Here is a 23,384-nt window from a genome sequence, read left to right as displayed (position 1 = left end):
GGATGGACCAGAGTGGAGAGATATAAGTCAGGGAGACCAACTAGAAGGCTACTGGAAATAATCCAAGTATGGGGTGACAAAGGTCTGCACCAGGATGGTGACAATGTCAGAAGGGGAAAGAGGGCATATACAAGAAATGTTTTGAATGTAGAATTTACAGGACTTAGCAATTGAATGTGGGCGGTGAGAGTGAGAAGTAAAGGATGACATATAGGTTATAAGTCTGGGTGAATGGGAAGATGGTTGTGTCTTCTTAAAGTAAGAGGGAAGTTCAGGAGTATGGAGGATTTGAGGGGAAAGATAATGAATTCCGTTTTGGGCATGTTGAGTTTAAGATGTCTATGGGACAACCAGTTTAAGATGTCCAATGGGTGGCTGGAATTGAGAGACTGGAGATCAGGAGAGAGGTAAGGGCTAGATAAACAGATCGGTGAATCATCTGCTCAGAGATGATAATGGAATTCATGGGAGTTACAAAGATCACCAAGTGAAAGAGTATAAAGAAAAAAGGCCCAGGTCAGTGCCTTGGGATACTCATGGTGCTAACCACAACCTTATTGAATATATAGCAAGGGAGCTTGAGAAGCAGCAGTCAGACTGGCAGGAGAAGAACCACAGGGTAACTAAACATGTCAAAGGTTGCAGAGTATGAGGATTGAGAAAAGGCCATTAGATTGGACAATTCAGAGATCATTGCTAACTTTAGAGAGTAGTTTCAGTTGAATGGTGAGATCCAAAGTCAGATTGCAGAGCGTTAAGAACAGAGGGAGAGGAAAGGATGTGGCAGCACCCATTATAAATGGTTGTCTCAAGGAGTTTTCCCTCAAAAGGAAGGAAATATATAGGAGGATATCTAGAGGGGATGACAGAACAAGAAAGGGGTTTTCAAAGGTAAGGAAGATGTGAGTGTATTTGTAGGAGCAGGGAAGCATCCAGTGAACAAGGAGACTTTATAGGTTAATGACCAATTAGAGATGAAAGAGGGAGAAATCTGCTGGAAAAGATAGGATGGAATGTGATCACTTGTGCATGAAGAGAGGATTTGCCTTGACAAAAAGAAGAGCCACTTCTTCACGTGAGAAAAGGTGAAAGTGGGGGAAGCCATCTGAATGATGTGATATGAGGTAGATATCAAGATAGAGCTAGATATCAAGATATCAAAAGAGAGCTCTTGGCAAATAACCTCATCTTTTTCAGTGAAATATGAGGCATGGTTCCCAGCTCAGAGGGTGGGGAAAGGGGGAGTTTGAAAAAAAAATTTTGAAGGGATTTGAAAATGGTGAATTGGTGAGTGTAAAAGTGAATGATTTGGGGAGATGTCAAAGAATTAACTTGCCAGAGTGAAGAAGACCTAGCTTAGATTCTATTAAGGAAGTAAATTTTGATAATCCCACTTACCTTTATTCAGCAGCATGTGGATTGGAAACAGATGGTAGGAGTCATCCTAGACTGGGGTTTAGCAGAGCAAGATTGATAATCAGATAAGGGGGAAAGGGAATCAAGAACACAGTGTAGAGCTGAATTGCTTCACTAAAGGGTCAAGATGGGGAAGGATGTATCAGGAGGGGGGACCTGCGGCCTAAGTTTTACAGAACAAATCCTTTTAAGGGGATTTTTCTGACGTTTGGATTCAGTCAAAGGGCTGAACCTGAGGACCTAGAGGGCTAGATGTGACCTCGAGTTTGAAGGTTCCTCACCTCTGGTGTAGCTAGTGGGGATGTGATGGCTGAGGGATTTAGGAATCAGAGGATATGAAGAGGACAAAGAACAGGGTCAGGGGTTGTAAGGCAGAGAGAAAGATGGAATGAGAAAAGATTGTGATGAGGCAAGAGAGTTTTAGAGTTCACAGACATAAAAGTGATAGATTTAGGGAATGAGGGTAAGATCCAGGGTATGGACACCTGTGTGTGGAGCTGAGCTAGAACAGAGGTGTAGGTCACTGAAAAGAAATTGAAGAAATGAGATGTGGTTTTGAAAAAATGTCATTATTTGTGTTGAATTTCCTAGTATGAGAGTGAGATTTGGGAAGGAGAAAAAGAACCATGAACCCTGCAGGTACTGACCTCATTGAGGAAAATAGATTGGTGGGTAACAACAGCCAGCATTACGACTGGGTGATAAACACTAGTTGAATGGACCTCAAAGGAAGAGAAGTTACTAAATGAAAGTGGTACAGATACAAGGAGAGTCTGGAAGTGGCCACTGGGAGCAAGGAGTGTTTCAACTTTACCTCTACACCTAATGAGCTGGCAGGTATATGAGTGAAAGCGTGACTGATGCCGGAAAGGGCGGCCCAGGAAGCTGTCATCAGGAAGGGCCAGGTCTCAGGGAGTGCAAGATATAAAGAATGAGTAAGGGAAAGGTTTAAGATAAAAACAAGTCTGTTAACTAAGAAGCAGGCATTCCAGAGAGCACAGTGGAAGAGGAAGGTAGATCTCAAGTTGTGGAACATTGTGGGGTTGGGTTGAAAGGAATGGGAATAAAGGGGGCAGGCAGTTGAGAGATGGGGAATAGGGTTTGTACAATGACTTTGGGGGCTCAGAATCATTGGTAGGAAAAGAGTATAATGAGATGAGAATATGCTAATCATTGAGAAATGAGTTCAGGTGGATTGTCATCCCTAGAGGATGTGGTGTAGAGGTGGGACAGGACAAAGGAAAGCAGTAATAGAGAGTGAGAATCATTCCTGGGCCTTATCATAATATGGAAATTCCAGGCAGGAACTCACCAGTCATTGATTCAGCCTCTGTGTAGTGATCCTATGGCATCAGTGTGTAAGCACTTACAAACACTTTTTGAGAGATTAAATTGATCAATCAAAAAAAAGAGTTGATTACCAGCAAGAGAAGATCTCATCGTTAAAAAAAAAACAAACCGAGAAACAGCAAGGGTTTCTAGGAATAAAATTAGAAATGCAAAATATTGATGTTTTGCCGATTATTTTTTCTTTTAAAATATTCTTTGTTATATGGGATAGCTCTCTGGGAAGGATGGAGGAAGAGGAATACAGAGGGAAATATAAGTAATATAAAAACATAAGATGACCAAAAATTTATTTCAAAAAAATTAAAAGAGAAAGATAAGAGAAAGATTCAATGGGAAAGTCTCTGATGAAGATGGATAAATAAATATTCCCAAACTCCTTTTTCCCATTAATTATCTTTGTTTGGGAGACATCTATGAAGGACAGGAAAGAAAACAAGCTCTTATTTCTCAGGAATACCTCATTAAATTGAGTCTGATTTCTTTCCTTTTCTTATATTCCCCCTCCAGGAACATCAGAGACTCATGAAGGCCAAGGACCTCCATCCAGTCCAGTGAGACTGGTTCTGGGTCCAAAGATAACTGGACCCAAGGACACTGTCTCCTCCCTCCACCACCCCTTGAGCCCTGATACTGATCCCATCAAGGATGTTGGGGTGGAATGAGACCCACAATGTCTCCTACACTGATTTCTTCTTAGTAGGCTTCCCAGGGCTTCAGGAGACCCGGGCCCTCCTGATCCTTCCATTCTCTTGCATATACTTGGTGATCCTCTCAGCCAATGCCCTGGTCATCTACACTGTGGTGGCCCAGAGAAGCCTACACCAGCCCATGTATGCACTCATTGCCCTGCTCCTGACAATCAATCTCTGTGCCGCTACTGCTGTTGTGCCCGCCATGCTTTTTAGCTTCTCTACCCGCTACTACCGCATTTCTCTTTCTTGCTGTCTCATCCAGATGTTTTCTATCTACTTCCTCATGGTCTTTGACTGCAACATCCTCCTGGTTATGGCACTAGACCGCTACATTGCCATCTGCTATCCACTGCGTTACCCAGAAATTGTGACAGGGCAGCTGCTAGCAGGGTTGGTGGGCTTAGCGGCAATGAGGAGCACATGCATTGTAGCCCCTGTGGTAGCCCTGGCCTCAAGAGTGCGCTTCTGCCACTCCAACATCATCCATCACTTCACCTGTGAGCACATGGCCCTGATGAAGCTGTCCTGTGGGGACATCTCACTCAACAAGACAGTGGGGCTTGCAGTCCGGGTCTTCAACCGGGTCCTGGACATGTTCCTCTTGGGCACCTCCTACACACGCATCATCCATGCTGCCTTCCGGATCTCCTCTGGTGGAGCTCGCTCTAAGGCCCTGAACACATGTGGCTCCCATCTGCTGGTCATCTTCACTGTCTATACCTCTACCCTTTCCTCTTCCATCGTCTATCGTGCAGCCCGCACTGCCTCCCAGGATGTGCACAACCTGCTCAGTGCCTTCTATTTACTGCTCCCCTGCCTGGTCAACCCTATTATCTATGGAGCCAGAACCAAGGAGATCAGGCAACACCTGGTCAAGATATTCCAGAAAACAGGATCCCAGGCCCCTTCTGAAAAAAACCCATCCTTACCTCCACAAAGAGAGCTTCCTTCATAATACCCCAGGGGCTAGGAAAAAAAACAGGTGCCCCCCTAGGAACCTAGAGACCCAACATTCATCCATATCATATATTCTTATATTATTTTCAACCTTTTTCTGATAGTTGCTCTCTAAGATAGGAGAAGGGTAAATATTAGAGCTTCACAATATTAGAGCATGACTTCAACAATCTTATTAGCTTTTTGAGTTCCAAACGATGAATCTTCATAATTGAAGACTGTTATTCTATTTAATCAAATGAGATATTTGCAAAATTCTTAGCACAGGGCATGGTATACAGGAGGTGCTAAGTAAATGCTGTTCCCTTCCCTCCACCCATTCAATTCAAGTGAACATTTGTGAAGTTCCTGCTGCATGAAAGGCCCCATGTCTAGCAATGAAAGGGGAAGATGAAAAATTATTTAGTCCCTGACACTGAGAAATTTAAAGTATAAAAATGGGAATGTAACATGTAAAGAAATAAGTATAAGGCGATGGAATAACAACAATAACTTCATATAGCACTTCAAGGTTTGCAAAGTGCTTTACAAAACATTATGTCATTTGATCCTCACATACCCAGAGACATAAATGCTATTATTATCCCCATTTTGCTGTCGATGTTTAGTTGTGTCTGACTCTTCATGATCCCATTTAGGGTTTTCTTGTCAAAGATACTACAGTGGTTTGCCATGTCCTTTTCTAACTCATTTTATAGATGAGGAAACTAAGGCAAACAGGGTAAGTGACTTGCCCAGGGTCACCCAGCTAGTAAGTGTCTGAGGTCAGATTTGAGCTTAGGAAGATGAGTCTCCCTGACTCCAGGACCAGAGCTCCACCCACTGCACCTCCTTGCTGCCCTGTGAGATGCTTATCCTCATTTAATTAAAGACAAGGGACTCTCATCTATCATTATAGAACAAACAAGGGCAGTTACCTTAGATCTCAATTTCCTAACAAAGACATAAGGCCCCTTGTGAGGTTAAACAGTGATGCAATGGGCGGGTTTCCTAGGTCTTTCCTTTCAGCACCTTATGTGTGCCTCCTGAAAGATCTCAGGCACAGGAAATACCAAAGAGAACACGGAAGACTGTGATCAAACCGTCTCACAAAACTCACAAAAGTCAGATCTTTGACAGAGCTTTAATTAATTGGTCTCCTTACCTCGTCGTTCCTCCCTCTAATTCACCCTCCATGCAGCTCCCTAACTGATCTTCCTAAGAGCCAGTTCTGACCATGTCACCTCACTACTCAATAAGCCCCAGCAGCTCTTCACAACCTCATCCCTTCTTATCTTTCCAGGTTTTTTATGTCCTTCTATGGACTCTATGATCCAGCTATACTTGCTTCCTTATTGTTCATCACACACGAGGTTCTATCTACCACCTCTGGGCCTTTGCACCAGCACTGCTCCAAACCTGTAATGCTCTCCTTCCTCACCTCCGCTTCTTGGAATCCCTAGCTTCCTTCAGTGTGTTACTTAAATACCATCTTCTGCAAGAGTCCACCCATCTGCCGGTGCCTTCCCCTTTGAGGTTCCTTTTTATCTATTATGTATGTACCTCATATATACCTATGTATGAGCAAGTTATCTCCCCCATTAGAATGTAAGCTCCTTGAAGGCACCTCAGAGCTCAGTAATATTTACTGGCATACAGTCGGCACTTAATAAATGTTTGTTGACTGACTAATTCCCTAGGCCGTATCAAAGTCAAAGAACTTGGGACTTCCCAAGAAGTGGAATGGGCTACCTTTGGAGGTATCTAGTTTCCATTTGGCTGCTAGGTGGCGCAGTGGATAGGGAGCCAGACCTGGAGTCAAGAAGACTAATTTTCTTGAGTTCAAATCTTGCCTGAGACTCTTACTAGATGTGTGACCTTAGGTAAGTCATTTAACACTTTTTGTCTCAGTTTCCTCATCTATAAAATAAGCTAGAGAAGGAAATGGCCAACTACTCCAGTATCTTTGCCAAGAAAACCCCAAATTGGGTCATGAAGAGTCAGATGTAACTGAAAACAACTGAATAAAGTTTTTATTCACTGGAATATCTCTTTTAACATATCTCAGCCTCAGTTTCTTCATCTGTAAAATGGAGATAAAAATAGCATATACCTCCTATGGTTGTCATGAGGATCAAATGGAATAATATATGAATAGAGCATTACAAATCTTAAAGTGTCATATAAATTTATGTCAGGACATAAAAACCGGAAGGTATAATAATAACAACAATTTAATAAATAATTTTAATAACAAATAAATTTAATTAAAATTTACATAGCACCTTAAAAGCTGCCATATGCTTCACATGTTATTTAATTTGAAGTAACAGTCTGCTGATGTTTCTCTGAAGCTCCTCCTCCCTGAATTTGCAGGAGAAACTATTGCAACACAGAACCTATGAGAGTCCGTCTCGTAGGGGCAGGTAAGTGGTGCAATATATAGAGCACTTGACCTGGAGTCAGGAAGATCTGAGTTCGAAACCAGACTCAGACACATATTAACAGTGTGACTCTAGGCAAGTCACTTAACCTATGTCTGCCTCAGTTTCTTCAACTGTAAAATAGTGATAAAAATATCACCCACCTCTCAGGGTTGTTGTGAGGATCCAATGAGACAATATCTGTAAAGTGCTTAACATAGAGCCTGGCACGTAGTAGGTGCTTAATAAATGCTTTTCCCCTTCCCTTTCACCTATTCTCTCCCTGCCCAGGGAAATCTTTTTCAGCCACAGTGTTGTAGAAGTTCCAGACTAATAGTAAATTAATATTATTAAAATATTAAATGTAAATTATATGGAGATAAAGACAGCACTTACCCCAGCAAAGTACTGCCTGGCACATAGTAGGCATTATATAAATGCTTATTCCCTTCCACTTCCATGTTAGAGGAGTAGCGAGGGGAGGGCACTTAGCCCATCTTAAGGTGAAAGGCTGAGAGTATTCTGGGAGGTTGGGGCTGGGAACAGAGCCTGCCAAAATAGCTCAGCTAGACAGTTAGCAGGAGTGACAGCAATAACCACATAGGGCTCTAAGTTTCACAAATATACATTATTTCATTGGATCCTCAAAATAACCCTAGGATATAGTCATTATTATGATCCTTATTTTATAGTTGAGAAAGCAGGTTGAAAGAAATTGTTAAGTGACTAGGGTCACACAGCTAGGGAGTATTTCAGGGAGAATTTGAACTCATGTCTCTTGGCCTTCAAGTCAAGTGCCTCATTTACTATGCAACCTAACATCTTCCAGACAGAAGAGCCAGGTTATATTAAGAAGGGATCAGGTCCTATGTTAGGGGCCAAGGAAAAAAAGAAAGGAGGTGTCTACCGTAGACTCAATCTTTTTTAATAGAATTTTACTGTAAGCAAAATGCTTTCATATTCACTATGCTAAATGATTTTTCACTGTAAAATGAATAGAGAGATGTTAACATTCCCATTTTACAGATGTAGAAAATGAAGCTCAGAGGAGCAAGTGACTTTACAACCACACATCTAGTTAGTAACAGCACTCAGACACACAGTGTCTAAATTTGACCTAGGCCTGATGGATACTTAAAATACCCCAGGTAGGTAGATATGGTGATTGCTTTCTTCCTCCTATCATGCACTGTCTACAATCTTCTTCTCTTACCTAGGTCTATACTGAACAAAGTGCTACAGCCAGGTGTGGGAGAACATGCCTACAATCCCTACTCCTAGGAAAGGCTGAGACTGATGGATCATTTGAGTTGAGATGTCGGAGGGCCAATTGAATGTCTGCCCTAAGTCCAGCATCAGTATGGCAAGCCTCCAGGACCAGAAAGACAACAGGCGGTCTATCAAGAAGCAAAGTGGCCCAAGTCAGAAATAGAGTGGGGTTGAAACTTCTGTGCCAATCAGCAGTGGGGTTGGGCCCAAAGGTTTCTGCCATACGTCCTGTCTGGGCTAGGAAGGGAGAATAAGCCTCCAAAAATGATGTGGAGGAGTAGAAATAGAAGGAGATGGGTTCATAAATTTAGAGCTGCAAGGGACCTTAGAAGCCAGCAAGTCCATATCTACTCATATCATAGATTAGAAAACTAAGGCACAGGTGGAGGCTAAGTGATTTGCCCAGGGTCATATACTTATAAAATATCTGAAGTGGGATTTAACTCCAGGTCTTTCTGACTTCAAGACCAGCTCCCTTTCAGAAAAAAAAGATGAGAGAGGAAGAAAGTAAGGAAGAAGGAAAGAAGGAAAAAGAAGAAGAAATGGAAGAGATATAAGGGGGAGAGGAGGAAGGGAGGAGAAGCACTCTTCTGGGTTTCTTGTGATGATTTTCCGTAACATGCTCCCTGGGGACAAAGGAGGTTAGGAAGGACCTCTCCAGAGGGCTGCTAGCCTCAGTATGAATCCTTCCTCTCCCCTCCTCATAGCCACAGAGAAGAACTGGACACAGACTTCAGACTTATCTTTCCTGCAGGCTGGGGAAGACCAGGAAGAAAACTTCCCTGGTGAGATGGGGGATGAGGGAGTAAAGGAACATGTTGAGTTGGGTAACGCTACTAGTCAGAAGACATCAAAAATATATTGTTCATTTCTAGCTATAACATTTTAAGAAGTGCGTTAACATGTTAGGGTACATGCAAAGATGGCCAACCATATTGGTGGGGTGGCAGGGGTGGGGAGGGGGAGAGACTGAAGACCATACCACAGGATGATCAGATGAAAGAGATAGATGTAACTGGTGAAGAGAAGACTTAGGGGATACATAAAGTCTCTCATCAAATATCAGAAGAGTTGCCTTATGAAAAAAGATATTAGACTTCTTCTGCTTGGTTTTAGAGGGAAGGATCAGAAGCAATGTGGAGGTGGCAGTGGCAAAGTCTAGGGGGAAGTTTCAGGAAAGTAAATTTTGATTTAATAAAAGGAAGAACTTCCTAAAAGTCAGAACTATCCCAAAATGAAATGGAATTCTTCAGGAAGCAGTAAATTATCATCCATTATATGTTGTTTTCTGGCAGACACTGGATTACCACTTATCAAGAATGGAGGATTCATACTTTAGGAAGGAATAGGACTAGCTGATCTTTGAGGTACTTTTAAACTGTAACTTTGTGATTCTAGTCCCTCCCACTGAAAGAATCCCTTCAACAACATCCCTGCCAGCAACTTTTTTTTGAGGCAATTGGTGTTAAATGACTTGCCTAGGGTAACAAAGCTAGTAAGTGTCAAGTGTCTAAGGACAGATTTGAACTCAGATCCTCCTGACTCCAGGGCTGATGCTCTATCCACTGCCCCCAGCCTTCATCTTCTTAAATGTCTCTACTAGAGAGTTATTGATTTTGGAAAGTAGTCTGTACCACTGTTGTAAAATTCCAGTGGTAAGAAATCTGGTTTTCTATAACTTCTTTCTACATATTAGTCCCATTTCTACTGAAATCAATAGGTCCTTCACTGCATCTCTTTTATGGTTACCTGCCTTTCATGCACTCGGTTTTGTTCCCCAACTAGACTATGAGTTCCATGACCACAACATACTTGTTTCTTCTCCATAGCACTAAGCATAAAGCTTTGAATGCTGAGAAACTGAATGAAAGTTTGTTGTTGGATTGAATTTAATCTATGCCCAGAAGGAATATTTACCCATAGTGCTACTGAAGTGCTGTTAAGTAAGAGGACCCAGGTTCTAACTGCTACTAACTTTCTATATGATCTGGTGCAAGTCACTTCCCTTCTCTGGGGACTCAGTTTCATCACCTATAAAATAAGAAGTTTGGAATAGGAATTCTTAGTCTAAAGTCCATGAATCTAGGAGGGGGGAGGGGAGAGAGGGAAGGGAAGGAGAGAGAGACAGAGACAGAGAGAAACAGAGAGAGAGAGAGAGAACATTTCAATATAATTTGTTTTCTTTATTTTATGTATGTAAAAACATGATTCTGAGAAGGGTTTCATAGACCTCACCAAACTGCCAAAAATTAGTTATGAAATAACCATAACACAAAAATAAGTTTAAAACTTCTGAACTAAATGACATCTAAAATTCCTACCAGATTTCATATCCTAACATGTCTCACACCAAAGAATTGAGGGGGCAGCTGGGTGGCATAACGGATAGAGTGCAAGGCCTGTAGTCAGGGGGACCTGAGTTCAAATTTGGCCTCAGACACTAACTAGTTGTGTGACCCTGAGTAAGTCACTGTTTGCCTCAGTTTCCTCATCTATAAAATCAACTGGAGAAGGAAATGGCAAACCACTCCAGTATCTTTGCCAAGGAAACCCCAAATGGGATCACAGTCAAACATGACTAAAAAATGACTACTGCTACAACAAAGAATTGAGGTGTCTTTTTTGAACTTTGAGGATAATATAAATTTGGCTGAACTGTGTTAATTTTAAGGTAACAGGAATTTTTCTGTTTATCTGTTTGTATTTCCTTGTTTGATCCTTAGTAGGAGGAGAGACAGTTAGAAACCAGATAGCTACCTAGGGGATTATATAAGCTGGAGCACCACACATACACTAAAACATCAAAAGACTTCCTCATTTGCTGAAGGGAAACCTGGAATGAAAAGAATGGACCAATAAGTTCCTGAGGATCCAAATCCATCTCAGTTGTTCTCTGAAGTAAAAATGGCATCCCCTTCTGGGGTCAAAAGATAAGCAGATTCAGAGATTAGTATTGTATAGCTAATCTGCTCCTGGGGAAATTTATAGAATGGTTTGGGGTCATGTAGTCTATATCTGGGCAGACTCCACATATAAATAGATCTAATAGCATCCCCCTTGTGTATAATATCTGAATCTGAAGTGTGATCATAAAAAGTATAAGACGGGTATCCAAAGTCTAACAGTGGGAATGAATGGATGAATGAGTAAGTGGAGGAATGAAAAAGAATTTGTTAAACACCTACTATATGCCAAGAAGGTAATGAAAGAAATTAGAGAAAGTCATGCTATCAATTGTATTTCTACTTGAGACTGATGGACACACTTAGATTCTTTTAAAACACATGTACAAAAGAAGGAAGCAAAGGCAGGTGATGGGGAGCAAACATGAAAGAGGCAGCTAGGCAGTGTGTGGAGAGAGCATTGCACCTAGAGTCAGGAAGACCTGAGTTCAAATGTGGCCCCAGATACTTCCGAATTTTATGACCCTGAGCAAGCCATTCAGTCTCTATCTGCCTCAGTTTCCTCATCCTTCAAATGGGGGTAAGAGCACCTACCTCCCAGGGCTGTTGTGAGGATTGAATGAGATTAAGATTTGTAAAGTGCTTTGCAAATCTTTAAGGATTAGATAAATGCTAACTACTATTGTCGTTATTTAAGAATGACAATGATTGTGTTGGAATAGAGTTGGGAATGCTAAAACACAGAATAATCTGAGTTTGGTGATGAATTCTAAATTTCAAATGGTTGGTTGGTTGTTGTCCTTCATTCTCGAAGAGGACCAAAATGACATCACTATGTTAGAGTCAAGTTCCAGTGTGGCTGATCAGACCAATACAAGCTCACTCTACCACAGGCCAGGCACAAATAGACCACGTGAACATTTGGGGTGGATTCTCTAAATTTGCACATCTCGCATTTCTTTTGAGCTATTTCAATTCTGCTTTGCTCAGAGAGCACAGCAACTTCTCTGATGAGGACACACAACGCTGAGTGGTCCTGAGCCAGTGTTTCCCATGTCATACAATCAATTTCAAAGTTTTTTTTTTTAATAATTTAAAAGCTATTTCAGTTTTATTTATTTCTTTTTGGTTTTCAACATTCATTTCCACAACACTGAGTTCCAAATTTTCTCCACCTCTCTCCCCTACCTCCCACCCCAAGATGGCAAGCATACTGATTACCCCTTCCCCCAGTCTACCCTCTCTTATATCCCCACCCTATTCCCTCCCCCCCCTTCCCCCTTACTTTCTTGAAGGGCAAGATGGATTTCTATACCCCATTGCCTGTATATCTTATTTCCCAGTTACATGTAAAAGCAATTTTTAAACATTTTTTTAAACTCTGAATTCCATATTCTCTTCCTTCTTCCCTCCTTACCCACCCCCCCATTGAGAATACAAGCAATTCAATATAGGTTACACATGTGTAGTTATGCAAAACATTTCCACAGTAGTCATATTGTGAAAGACTAACCATATTTCCCTCCATCCTATCCCACCTCCCATTTATTCTATTTTCTCCTTTGACCCTGTCCCTTTACAAAAGTGTTTGCTTCTTACTATCCCCTCCCCAATCTGCCCTCCTTTCTATCATCCCCCCTCTTATCCCCTTCCCCCCTACTTTCCTGTAGGATAAGATACCCAATTGTATGTTATTTCCTCCTTAAGCCAAATCCAAAGAGAGTAAGGTTGACCCATTCCCTTTCACATCCCTGCTCTTCCCCTCCACTGTAACAGCTTTCTCTTGCAATTCCAAAGTTTTTAGGAGATAGCTTGAGAGTGTCCTTGTATTGCTTCTTCTGACCACCATTTGAGCACTTGCCCTGTATGAGTTCTCCAAAAATAGTTTTAGGCAGGCATAGGTTTGGCATTCAAACAATGTAGTCAGCTCATCAGAGTTGTGCTCTCGACAGTAGAGCTTGAATGTTTGGCAGTTTAGTTCAAGAAAGGACCTCGGTGTCTGGTCTCTTATCCTGCCAGGTTGTCTTCAAGACCTTCCTAAGACAATTCAAATGGAAGCAATTCAGTTTCCTGGTATGGCACTGGTATACTGTCCAGGCATACAACAATGAGGTCAGCATGACTACTCTGTAGACCTTCAGTTTGGTAGTCAGTCACTCTTTTCTCCCACACTTTCCTTTGGAGCCTCCCAAACACTGAGCTAGCTCTGTCAATGTCTGCATCAAACACATTATCCATGTGTACATCCCTAGAAAGTATACTGCCAAGGTAAGCAAACTTATTTTTTAAAAAAAGAAAAAGAATCTTAAACATAACATTTTACATATATTAAAAGTAAACAGTCTGTCCTTATGGGTCTCTTATGTTCAGTCCTTGTTATATACCTTATATTTCTCTTGGTTCTTGTATATTGAATCTTCTATTAAGTTCTGAATTTTTTTTAACAAAGTCTTGAAAGTCTGAAAATTTATCAAATATCCATTTTTTTTCATTCAGGATAATACTTAACTTTGCAGGGTATGACATTTTCTGCCAGAGTTCCATTTCTCTTTGAAATTCCAAGACCTGCAGTCCTTTATTGTCTCTGCTGCTAGGTCTTGTGTAATTCTAATTGTGGTACCATCATATTTAAATTATTTTAATCTTGATGCTTTTAATATTTTATCCTTGATCTGGGGGTTTGGGGATTTGACTATGATATTCCTATGAGTTTTCCTCATAGTATCTCTTTTGAATAGTTATCAGTGGATTTTTTTTGTACTTCTACTTTCTCCTCTTGTTCTAATGCTTCAGGACAATTTTCTTTAATTATTTCTTATGTTATTGTATGAAGATCCTTTTTTTGATCATAACTTTCAGTTAGTTCAATTATTTTTATATTTCCTCTTCTTAATCTATTCTCCAAATCTGTTGTTTTTCTTACAATATTTTTCACTTTCTTCCTATTTTTTCATTATTCATATTTTGTTTAATTATTTCTTGATCTCTTATAATTTCACTGGCTTTACTTTGCCCAATTCTGATTTTCAAGGTGTCATTTTCTTCCTTAAGATTCTGGATCTCCTTTTCTAATTGGTTTTCCTTTCATAACCTTCTTCTGTGAATTCTTTTTGGGTAGGTGACCATTTGACGTTACTCTTTTGGGATTTCTTTATTTCAATATCTTCCTCTGAAGATGAACCCTGGTCACCTCTATTCCCATAATGGCTTTCTATGGTTAGAGTCTTTCTCCTTTGCCTGTGCATTTTTGTGGTAATAGCTTAATTTTAGTAATCACCTCTAGTCCTGGGCGGGAGGTATGGTGCCTCTTGCCCTAGCCTGGAACCAAGCCAAACCTCCAGCCTCCTATAAGTGCGGGCAGACATGGGCTTTTTGCCCCACTGCTTCTGCACTCACCAATTGTGTGCTGGTTCATTCTCACCCCTGCTGCTCTTTGCAGCACAGCTGGGTCATTCCTTGTCAGCAGAGATTCCCTCGGTTCAAACATCCTGGGTTCAAACATCCAACTCCCCCCACTATCCAGGGTAAAAGCTCCTGCAGCTGGGGCCAATGCAGCCTCTCAAACCAACTAACCCAGAGACTTGCCACTTATTGTTAGAATGTAACCTAGCCTGGAGGTGTTTACTCTTCACAGAGACCAAACCTCTTCCTGGGATTTTTCTTCTGATTTTCTCAAATTGTCCCAGGAAGACCCCTATTGTGCCCCATTCTTATTTCTCTTCACCAATACTTTGTTGTGCTATAAAAAATAAATAAATAAAGGTGCTATTTTAATAGCACTTTTAACTCTTTTGTGGGGGAAATCTTCAGAGCTTGGAATTTTTTGACCCACTCCACCATCTTCCCAGAATCCTCTCTCTGGCTCTCTGGTATGGTCTATTCTTTAAAAAGCCATTTATATCTTTGTGATCATGTTTTTGCTTTCTAAATGTTCACTGTTCCATAAATAAAACTCCAGAATTTTGTCAGCAATTGACGACATGTTCATACTTTTGTGTTTTTCTTCTATTACCTGCCACTGCTTCCAATACATGTCTTTTAAAAACCTAAGTTGTTCTGTCTTCCCTTTGTATTCAAACTAGTCTCAGTAAACTACTTACACTTTCTTCCTTCTTGAAATTGTTTGTGTCTTCATAATTTCATTTTTGAAAGATTCATAACCTTCCCCTATAGAATTTAGAATTTATGAATTGCTGCTCATCCTTTCTTAGAACCCTGTGAAACACACTCTCTCAAAATCTAGGGTGCATATCAAATTGTGTTTATCTACCCAGATTTCTTTTACCTCTCTAGCACAAATTCGAAGACTTCAAGGCTCCCATCATTTCTTTTCTTTTTTTTTAAAAGCAAGTGGGGTTAAGTAACTTGCTCAAGGTTACATGGCCAGTTATTTCTGGGTGTGGTGCTAAGTATCAGAGCCCGGATTCGATCCCAGGTCATCCCGACTGTGGGGCCGGTGCTTTTACTCGCTGTGCTACGTGGCTGCCCCTAGGTTCCCATCATTTCTAATTCAGCAACTAGTTACTCCTTGTTGACCAGAACCAAGTAAAAAATTATAGTTCCCCTCATAATTTCTTCCAAATTTGTAAGGTTGAAATAATCATTATCACTTTGGAAAGCCATGCAATTATTAGCTCTTCTGCTTTTGTCAAAGAGAAAGCTTCAATAGGGATGTCCAAACAATTGAAGTATCAAGCTCATGACTGTTACCTGAACTTATTATATGTTTACTGCTTCTGTCCTGGTGGTCTGAAGTAAATAATAATTAATAATAATAACAATATTATCACTTCTGTTTCTATTTTCATTAACATTTATCCAAATGCTATCCATTATTCTTCTATCCTCTGGTTCCTAATTTTCCACATATGGATATATCTTCTGGATATGTAATGCTACTATTATGACTTCAGAGAATTGGTAGGGAACAACGGTGAAGCATTCCTCCCTCCTTTTAGTATAGAGGTGGTAGGCTATAGGTGTGCAATAAGGTATATACATTGTTAGACATGGACAATGTGTTGATTTGCTTTGCTTGACTGCATATCTTTGCTGTTACAAGGTAGGATAGGGGTGCCATTGGAATATGACAGATGTATTTCTTTAAAAAGCAATATTCTGAATCTTTTCCTATGCTCTGCTGTACACATGACATGTTTTTTCTTATTTTATATTTAAGTTCATAATATTTTAATTTTTATTTTGTTTTTACATATTCAAGTTTTAGTATTTATCTAAAATAAAAAAATTTAAAGCAAGCATCATTTGAAAGGATTATATTCATTCGTGTACATGCATGTATGTATGTGCATGTGTGTGCATATAAAATGCCACTCTAGCATCCTCAAGAATTTCAGCTATTCAGTTCCTATTGATTTAAAGGATATCCTTTCAGAACCATATTGAAGCCATGAGTTTCATCCCAAATCACAGCAATGTTTTTGAGGTCAAATTTCTTCCTTGTGTTAGAATTTCTAGCTCACCTTTCTTGTTACTCATATTTTGTACACTTGCATACAAATCTTAGACATGTTAGGCCATGGGTTTTAATGTTAACCCCTTTCTAATATTTCCAGTAATTTCAGAGCATTTCTATTATTATTATTCCTCCATCATAGCTACTATCTAGAGAAGGGTTCATTAGATTATAATTTCCTCAGGGGAAAAGATTGTCTTTTACCTTTCCTTGTGTATAGCATAGACAAAAGACAGTGTATTCTCAAGGAGCTCACATTTCATTGAGGGAGACAACATGTAAGTAGCAAACAAGTAACATGTAAGTACAAACAAGATATGTAGATATAATAAGTGGATGATAATCAACAGGGAAAAGGCACTAGAATTAAAGAGAACTAGGAGAGGCTTCTTGTAGAAGGTGGGACTTTAGTTGAGAATAGAAAGAAGCCAGGGAAACCAAGAGGCAGGGATAAGACGAGAGAGTGCTCCAGGCATGCTGAAAAGCATTTTTCTGACTCCAAGAGAAAGAGAGAGAGAGCACAATCAGTAGGCTATTGTAATAGTCCAGGCATGAGGTAAGTTGGGAGATGGAGTATGTTGGTCAAGGAATAGCCACAGAATATGAATAAGGCAGAAAGGGTAGGAATGTACCAGGTTATTAAGGACTTTAAACATCAAACAAAAGATATTATATTTGATCCTGGAAATAACAGGAAGTCACTGGAATTTATTGAGGTGAGAGTGACATATCAGACTTATATTTTGGGAAAATCACTTTGGCAGCTGAGTGAAAGTTAAGCTGGAATGGAGAGAGACTTATGGTGGGGAGTCTGACCAGTAGGCTCTTATAATAGTTCAAGCGTGAGATGATGAGGGTCTGTGTCAAGGTGGCAACAGCATCAGAGGAGAGAAGGGGGCACATAAGAGAGATGGTATGAAGGTAGATCAACAGGACTCACTAACTGACTGGATAACAGGGATAAGAGAGGGTGAGAGGTAGAGAATGACATGTAGGTTATGAAATTGGATGACTGGGAGGAAGGTGGTACTCTCCACAGTAAAAGGTTAATTAACAAAAAGGGTGGGTTTATAGGAAAAATAATGAGTTTAGTTTTAGATACACTCAATTTAAGATGACTATGGGATACACAGTTCTAGATACTGAAAAGGCAGTTGGAGATGCCAGACTAGAGGTCAGCAGAGAGTTCAGGCTTGGACAAATGAATCTGAGAATCATCATCATTGACTCCTTGGAAGCTGATGATATCACCAAGTGAAACAGTATAGAGGGAGAAGAGAAGAAGGCCAAGGACAGAACTTCAGTGGACACCCACAACTGAAGAACCAGGAAAGGAGGAGTGGTCATACATGCATGTAGGAGAGAACCAGAGAAGAGAAATATTAGGAAACCCCACATCGAAAAGAGCAAGGAAAAAGGGTGATCAATAGTGTCAAAGGCTGCAGAGAAATCAAGGATAAAGATAAAGAAAAGACCATTAGATTTGGCAGCTAACAGATCATTGGTAACTTTGAAGAGTTTTTTCTATTTTTTCAGGTGTTATTTTCTTCAGTATTTTTGGGGTCTCCTTTGGCAGGCTGTTGACTTGCTTTTCATGGTTTTCATGAAAAAAATCATCATTTTTATTTCTCTTCCCAATTTTTCCTCCACTTCTCTTACTTGATTTTCAAAATCCTTCTTGAGCTCCTCCGTGGCCTGTGATCAGTTAATATTTTTCTTGGAAGCTTTTGATACAGGAGTTTTGACTTTGTTTTCTTCTTATGGTTCCATGTTTTGATCTTTTTTGTCCCCAAAAAAGGATTCTATGGTCTGATTGTGCTTCCTTTGCTTGCGCATCTTGCCAGCCAATGACTTGACTTTTGAGTCTTTGTTATGGTAGAACTCTGCTTCCAGAGTGGAGAGAGCTGTGTCCCAAATCGCTGGGGTTTTCACAGTTGTCAGAGCTATCAGGAGGGCACCTTCTCTATAGCCCTCACAAGCTTTGGAACACTGGCATTCCTCACCCCAGGACCACCACCCAAGACTTCAACCCAGATCCAAGCAGATCAAAGCAAGAGAAATTACCCTCTGAATGGTTGCTTGGTCCCCCTACAATCTGCAGGCCAGGGGCTCTGGAGGCAGCCATGTCATGCCTCCACCACCTCTTGCCCCGGGGGGCAGGGGCCAGACCATGCTCCTCTATCACCCAGTTCCAACAGAGTTCCCCACCGATCTTTTATTTTCCTTTTGGCATTTATGGCTTGAGAAGTCTGGAAACCACCACAGCTGCTGGTGATTCACTCTCCTGAAGTCTGCACTGGCTGGTATGTGTTGCTGGTCAGGCCACCCAAGGTCTGGGCCGGTGTGGCTCATGCAGGACTGCGTTTGGCTCCCAGTCTGGTGTGATAGACCCTTTCTATCGGCCTGCCAGGCTGCCTTCAGCAGGGGGGATTTGTGGGTTCTGTAGCTCTAAAATTTGTTTAGTCATTTTTTTTTTGCTGGTATTAGAGGTGGTTGGAGCAGGAGTTGAAGCAAGTTCCTACTTTTACTCCACCATCTTGGCTCCATCCCCGAGTTTTTTTTCTAAAGAAAAGCAGACTTATGGGGTACATAAATACTTGAAAAGCAGTCATATAGAATAGAGATTTTATTTGTTCTTCTTGGCCTCAAGAGGTAGAACTATGAGCAGTGGATGGAAGCTACAGAGGTTGATTGAAGTTTAATACGTAAGGAAGATTTTCTAAGGCTCAAGGGTAACCAAAAGTGAAATAAGTTCCCTCTCACTAGACATGGAGACGGTCCGGCCACTTGTTGGAGTTACTGATGTGGGATTTTTGGCTAGGTATGAGTTAGAGTAGATGGCCCCTATGGTCCCTTCCAATTTTAAGATTCTGTAATTTATATACTAATTTGTACCTGGGTTGGGGGTGGAGGAGGTTAAGGCAAGGGAGAAGCTTGAAAACACCTTACTGTGATATCTATTGTGTGGAAATAAGGAAGAAAGGGGAATGAGAGAAGTGGTTGCTGGGATTCAGTACGCAGACAGTGAAGTAAATGAAGCGGAAAAGAAATTAAAAGTTGTGATGGCAAATCTCTGATTGGGAAGCCAAGTAAGCTCTGAAACTCTGGGCAAGGTGAAAGAGCCCTAGGAATGAAGGCTTTTCAGAGGATTTCATACTCTAGGCAATTGACAGAGGGTCAGTAAGGTAATTGGAACAATAGACACAGTGTCAGACTTTGAGTCAGAAAGACCTGAGTTTGAATTCTGATTCAAACATTTACTAGCTTGTGTGATCCTAGGCAAGTCACTTAACCTATTTTTAGCCTCAGTTGGGGATAAAAATAACTCCCAGGACTAGTATAAGAATAAAATGGGATTTTATAGATCTATATAATTCTTTAAAATTTGCAAAGTAATATATATGTATATATCACATATACTGTATATATATGTATATACATATATGTGCATTTGTGCATATGTGTATACACATTTATAGAATATATATGTGTGTATACCTAGATATTGAAATAGGCATAGATATAGAAATAGATTTAGATTTAAATTAGATAAAGATATAAGTATGTATATACACATAGACATAAAGTATAGGTATAGATAAAAACATATAGACATAGATCAGATATATGTTGTTCAGTCATTCAGTTGTGTCTGATTCTTCATGACTCCATGGATGATAGCACAGCAATACTGTCCATGAGGTTTTCTTGGCAAAGATACTAGAGTGGTTAGTTATGTCCTTCTCCAGTGTATTAAGGCACAGTTAAGTGAATTGCCCAGGGTCACACAGCTAGCAAGTGTCTGAGGTCACATTTGAACTCAGGTCTTCCTGACTCCAGGCCCAGAACTTCATCCACTGAGCCATCTAACTGCCTCTATGGATTAAATATCGGTATAGGTATAGAGATTGGATAGATATAGATATACTGCTTTGCAAACCTTAAAATGCTATCAGCTATTATTAAGACCTAGGGTTGCATCCTGGCATCCTTTTACTGCTCTTAGACCCCCAAACAGTAATTGACTTTGACTGAATATTCTGTTCCAACAGCACTAAACCTCCTTTCTTGGTGCCTACTTAAGACTTTGGACAATGGAGAAATATGAGAACACTACCACCTCCAATATGTCTTACACAGACTTCTTCCTGGTGGGCTTTCCTGGGCTACAGGAATGGCGTTCCCTCTTGGTTCTTCCCCTTTCCTGCCTCTATGCATTAATTCTGTCCACCAATTCCCTGATCATCTACACTGTGGCCACCCACCGAAGTCTGCACCAGCCCATGTACATGCTCATTTCCCTGCTCCTGGCCATCAATATCTGTGCCGCCACTGCCGTGGTACCCCAGATGCTGACGGGTTTTGTATACTATGCAAACCCTGTGTCACTGGAGGGCTGCCTCACTCAGATGTTCTTTATATACTTCACCCTTCTCCTAGACTACAACCTCTTGCTGGCTATGGCTCTGGACCGCTATGTCGCCATCTGCCACCCACTCCGCTATGCAGAACTGGTGACACCACACCTGTTGGGCCTGCTGGCTGTGGCTGCCCTGAGCCGAAGCCTGGCTGTGGCAGTGCCCCTGGTGGTGCTGACTTCCCGGGCACGCTTCTGTCGGACAGTAGTGATCCGCCATTTTGCTTGTGAGTACATTGCCCTGTTGAGCATTGCATGTGGGGACCTAACCTTCAACAACCGGTTGGGTTTGGCCATGAGGTTGATCACAGTGACCTTTGACCTGTCCTTGCTGGGGGCCTCCTACACCCGGATCATCTATGCTGCCTTTCAGATTTCATCAGGCAATGCCCGAGCCAAGGCTCTACACACGTGTGGCTCCCACCTACTGGTCATCTTCACCATCTACCTCTCTGGCCTCTCCACTTCAATTGTCTTCCGGTTTGCTAAGTCTGTGTCTCAGGATGTGCAAAACCTGCTCAGTGCCATCTACCTGCTGCTTCCAGGAGCCCTAAATCCTATCATCTATGGCGTGAGGACCAGGGAGATCCGGCAGCATGTGGAGAGATTGTTCTGGGGAAGGGAGTCAGTGCTAGTGACCAGGGACCAGTCAAAGAGACTGCAAAATATTCAACCAGAGAGGGAACTACCAAGGTGAAGGGGCATTAACACCTCAGCAAGGACTACGAGCCCTAGGACAGTGTTTACTGGCCCTATTTGGAGCTGCACTAGAATCTCCAGGAGAAAGTGGTACCTTGTCAGTAGATAAGGATTGATGGAAACTACGAGGATGGTAGTACCGTAGCTATGTGCAATGTAATGCCAAGCAAAGGCAACTTCCCAAAGTTCAAAATACCAGCATAGGTGCTCTCCATTTTATTCAGTGACAAATTAAGAACAGAGAAGATCAAAATATGACATCATTCAAAATACAGCATTTAATAAGTGTGATTAAATAATCTCCAAGTACTACCCCACCCCAGGACCTTACATTCATTCAATCAATTACAAGTCCCAGTTCTAAATACTACTCCACCCCTAGGCTGTACCTTCATTTAGTCCATCACAAAGCCCCTGTTCTCAAATGGAGATTAGTTTCCAATCATAAGTAAAGTACATTCATTTGTTCAATCATAGAACACAAAAAGGTCAAAAGTTCCCCACCCCTGGATCACAATTGAATCTACCCCAGAGTTAAACAAGTTTAAGCACAGCACTTAATACCCAAATGGAGGTCTTTTCTTCATCTTGACAAGAGGCAAGTTCTCAGCAATCTTTGTTCCTGGGGAGACAAAGCTTAGCAAGGAAACAAGACACATTGCCAGTATCTTCATTAATTCATTCTCTGTCTGCAGAACAGTCCTAGGACCCCTGAAAACACTAGCAAAACCCTCTTCCAGGATTTCTGTAAACATACAACAAGAAAATCCTTCTTCAGGGCTTCGGAACCAACAGCAAGGTTCCCAGACCCCTGCAACAACAGCACTGTCCTTCACCAGTGGACAGTATTCACTCTCTGTCTGCAGAATAGTCTCAGTAGCTCTGAACCAACAGAAAGGTTCCCAGACTTCTGCACCAACAGCACTGTCCTTCATCAGTGGACAGTATTCACTCTCTGTCTGCAGAACAGTCTCAAGAGCTATGAACCAACAGAAGGGTTCCAAACCCTCTGCAACAACAAGACTGTCTTTCACCAGTGGACAAATCTGGCAAAACAACATCAAAACAGACAGACAAAGTACCAGCACAACAGCCATGTCTCCTCAGTCCTTGGCAGCTCTGGGTGGCGGCTCTCAAAAGTCCTGGGCAATTCAAAGTGGCCCTCAGCAATCCTCTCAGTCTCTCTCTGCCTCCATGAGGGTGCTGCTTCCAAAAAGTTCTTCTGCCTCTCTCTTTTCTTGTATCTCTCTAAATTTACATCACCAGCTCCTCCCAGTTCAGCCCTCTCTTTTCACGTCAACAAGTCCATCCCACAGGTGGGATTAACAAGCTCTGGGTTTTAACACAATCAAACCCAAAACCAAGCCAATACAGGGGAATCTTTAAATGCCATTACTATTACACTATGCTGCCCAATCTCCCTAATAATGTATTTCTTTGCTCTTTCCCTCATACTCAGTTGCTCGATATCTCCATTAATTGGGTGGGGTGGGGTATGTATATACCAAGTTACACAGACTCAGGTCCTATCCTGAGAGGCCCCCACTCTTCCTTAGAAAGAATTGAAGTCTCTCTCTGTAGCCATAATCCATTTTTTCTAGTTCTGCTATCTAGGGACCAGCAAAACAAAGTGAATTCCTCTTGTACCCAACAGCCCTTCTATTTGAGGATATCTATCATGTTCCCCCTAAGTTTTCTCTTCTCCATTCTCAACATCCCCCAGTTGCTTCAACCTAGCCTCATATTCAAGTACACACACACACACACACACACACACACACACACACACACACACACACACAC

The 23,384-nt window shown here is 41.3% G+C and overlaps 2 protein-coding genes across 2 annotated transcripts; both read left to right on the top strand.

Moving 5' to 3' along the window:
* Positions 1–3,279: 3,279 nt before the first annotated feature.
* On the top strand, positions 3,280–4,413 carry LOC138143495 (olfactory receptor 52K1-like). The gene has a single exon (XM_069064764.1). The coding sequence runs from the start codon at positions 3,412–3,414 to the stop codon at positions 4,411–4,413; it is 1,002 nt and encodes a 333-aa protein (XP_068920865.1). The 5' UTR covers positions 3,280–3,411.
* A 15,931-nt stretch (positions 4,414–20,344) lies between these two features.
* On the top strand, positions 20,345–21,579 carry LOC138143494 (olfactory receptor 52Z1P-like). Its single transcript, XM_069064763.1, has one exon. It carries the CDS (start codon positions 20,560–20,562, stop codon positions 21,577–21,579), a length of 1,020 nt encoding a protein of 339 aa, XP_068920864.1. The 5' UTR covers positions 20,345–20,559.
* Positions 21,580–23,384: the final 1,805 nt, after the last annotated feature.

Source organism: Petaurus breviceps, unplaced genomic scaffold, assembly GCF_028583685.1.
Source record: "Petaurus breviceps papuanus isolate PSGF00001 unplaced genomic scaffold, PetGlider_PUasm1.0 90639, whole genome shotgun sequence".
Taxonomy (NCBI): domain Eukaryota; kingdom Metazoa; phylum Chordata; class Mammalia; order Diprotodontia; family Petauridae; genus Petaurus; species Petaurus breviceps.
This window is presented reverse-complemented; position numbering and strand designations above follow the sequence as displayed.

Coding starts and splice junctions, on each gene's coding strand:
- LOC138143495 (XM_069064764.1), top strand. CDS start 3,412: ATGTTGGGGTGGAATGAGACCCACAATGTCTCCTACACTGATTTCTTC.
- LOC138143494 (XM_069064763.1), top strand. CDS start 20,560: ATGGAGAAATATGAGAACACTACCACCTCCAATATGTCTTACACAGAC.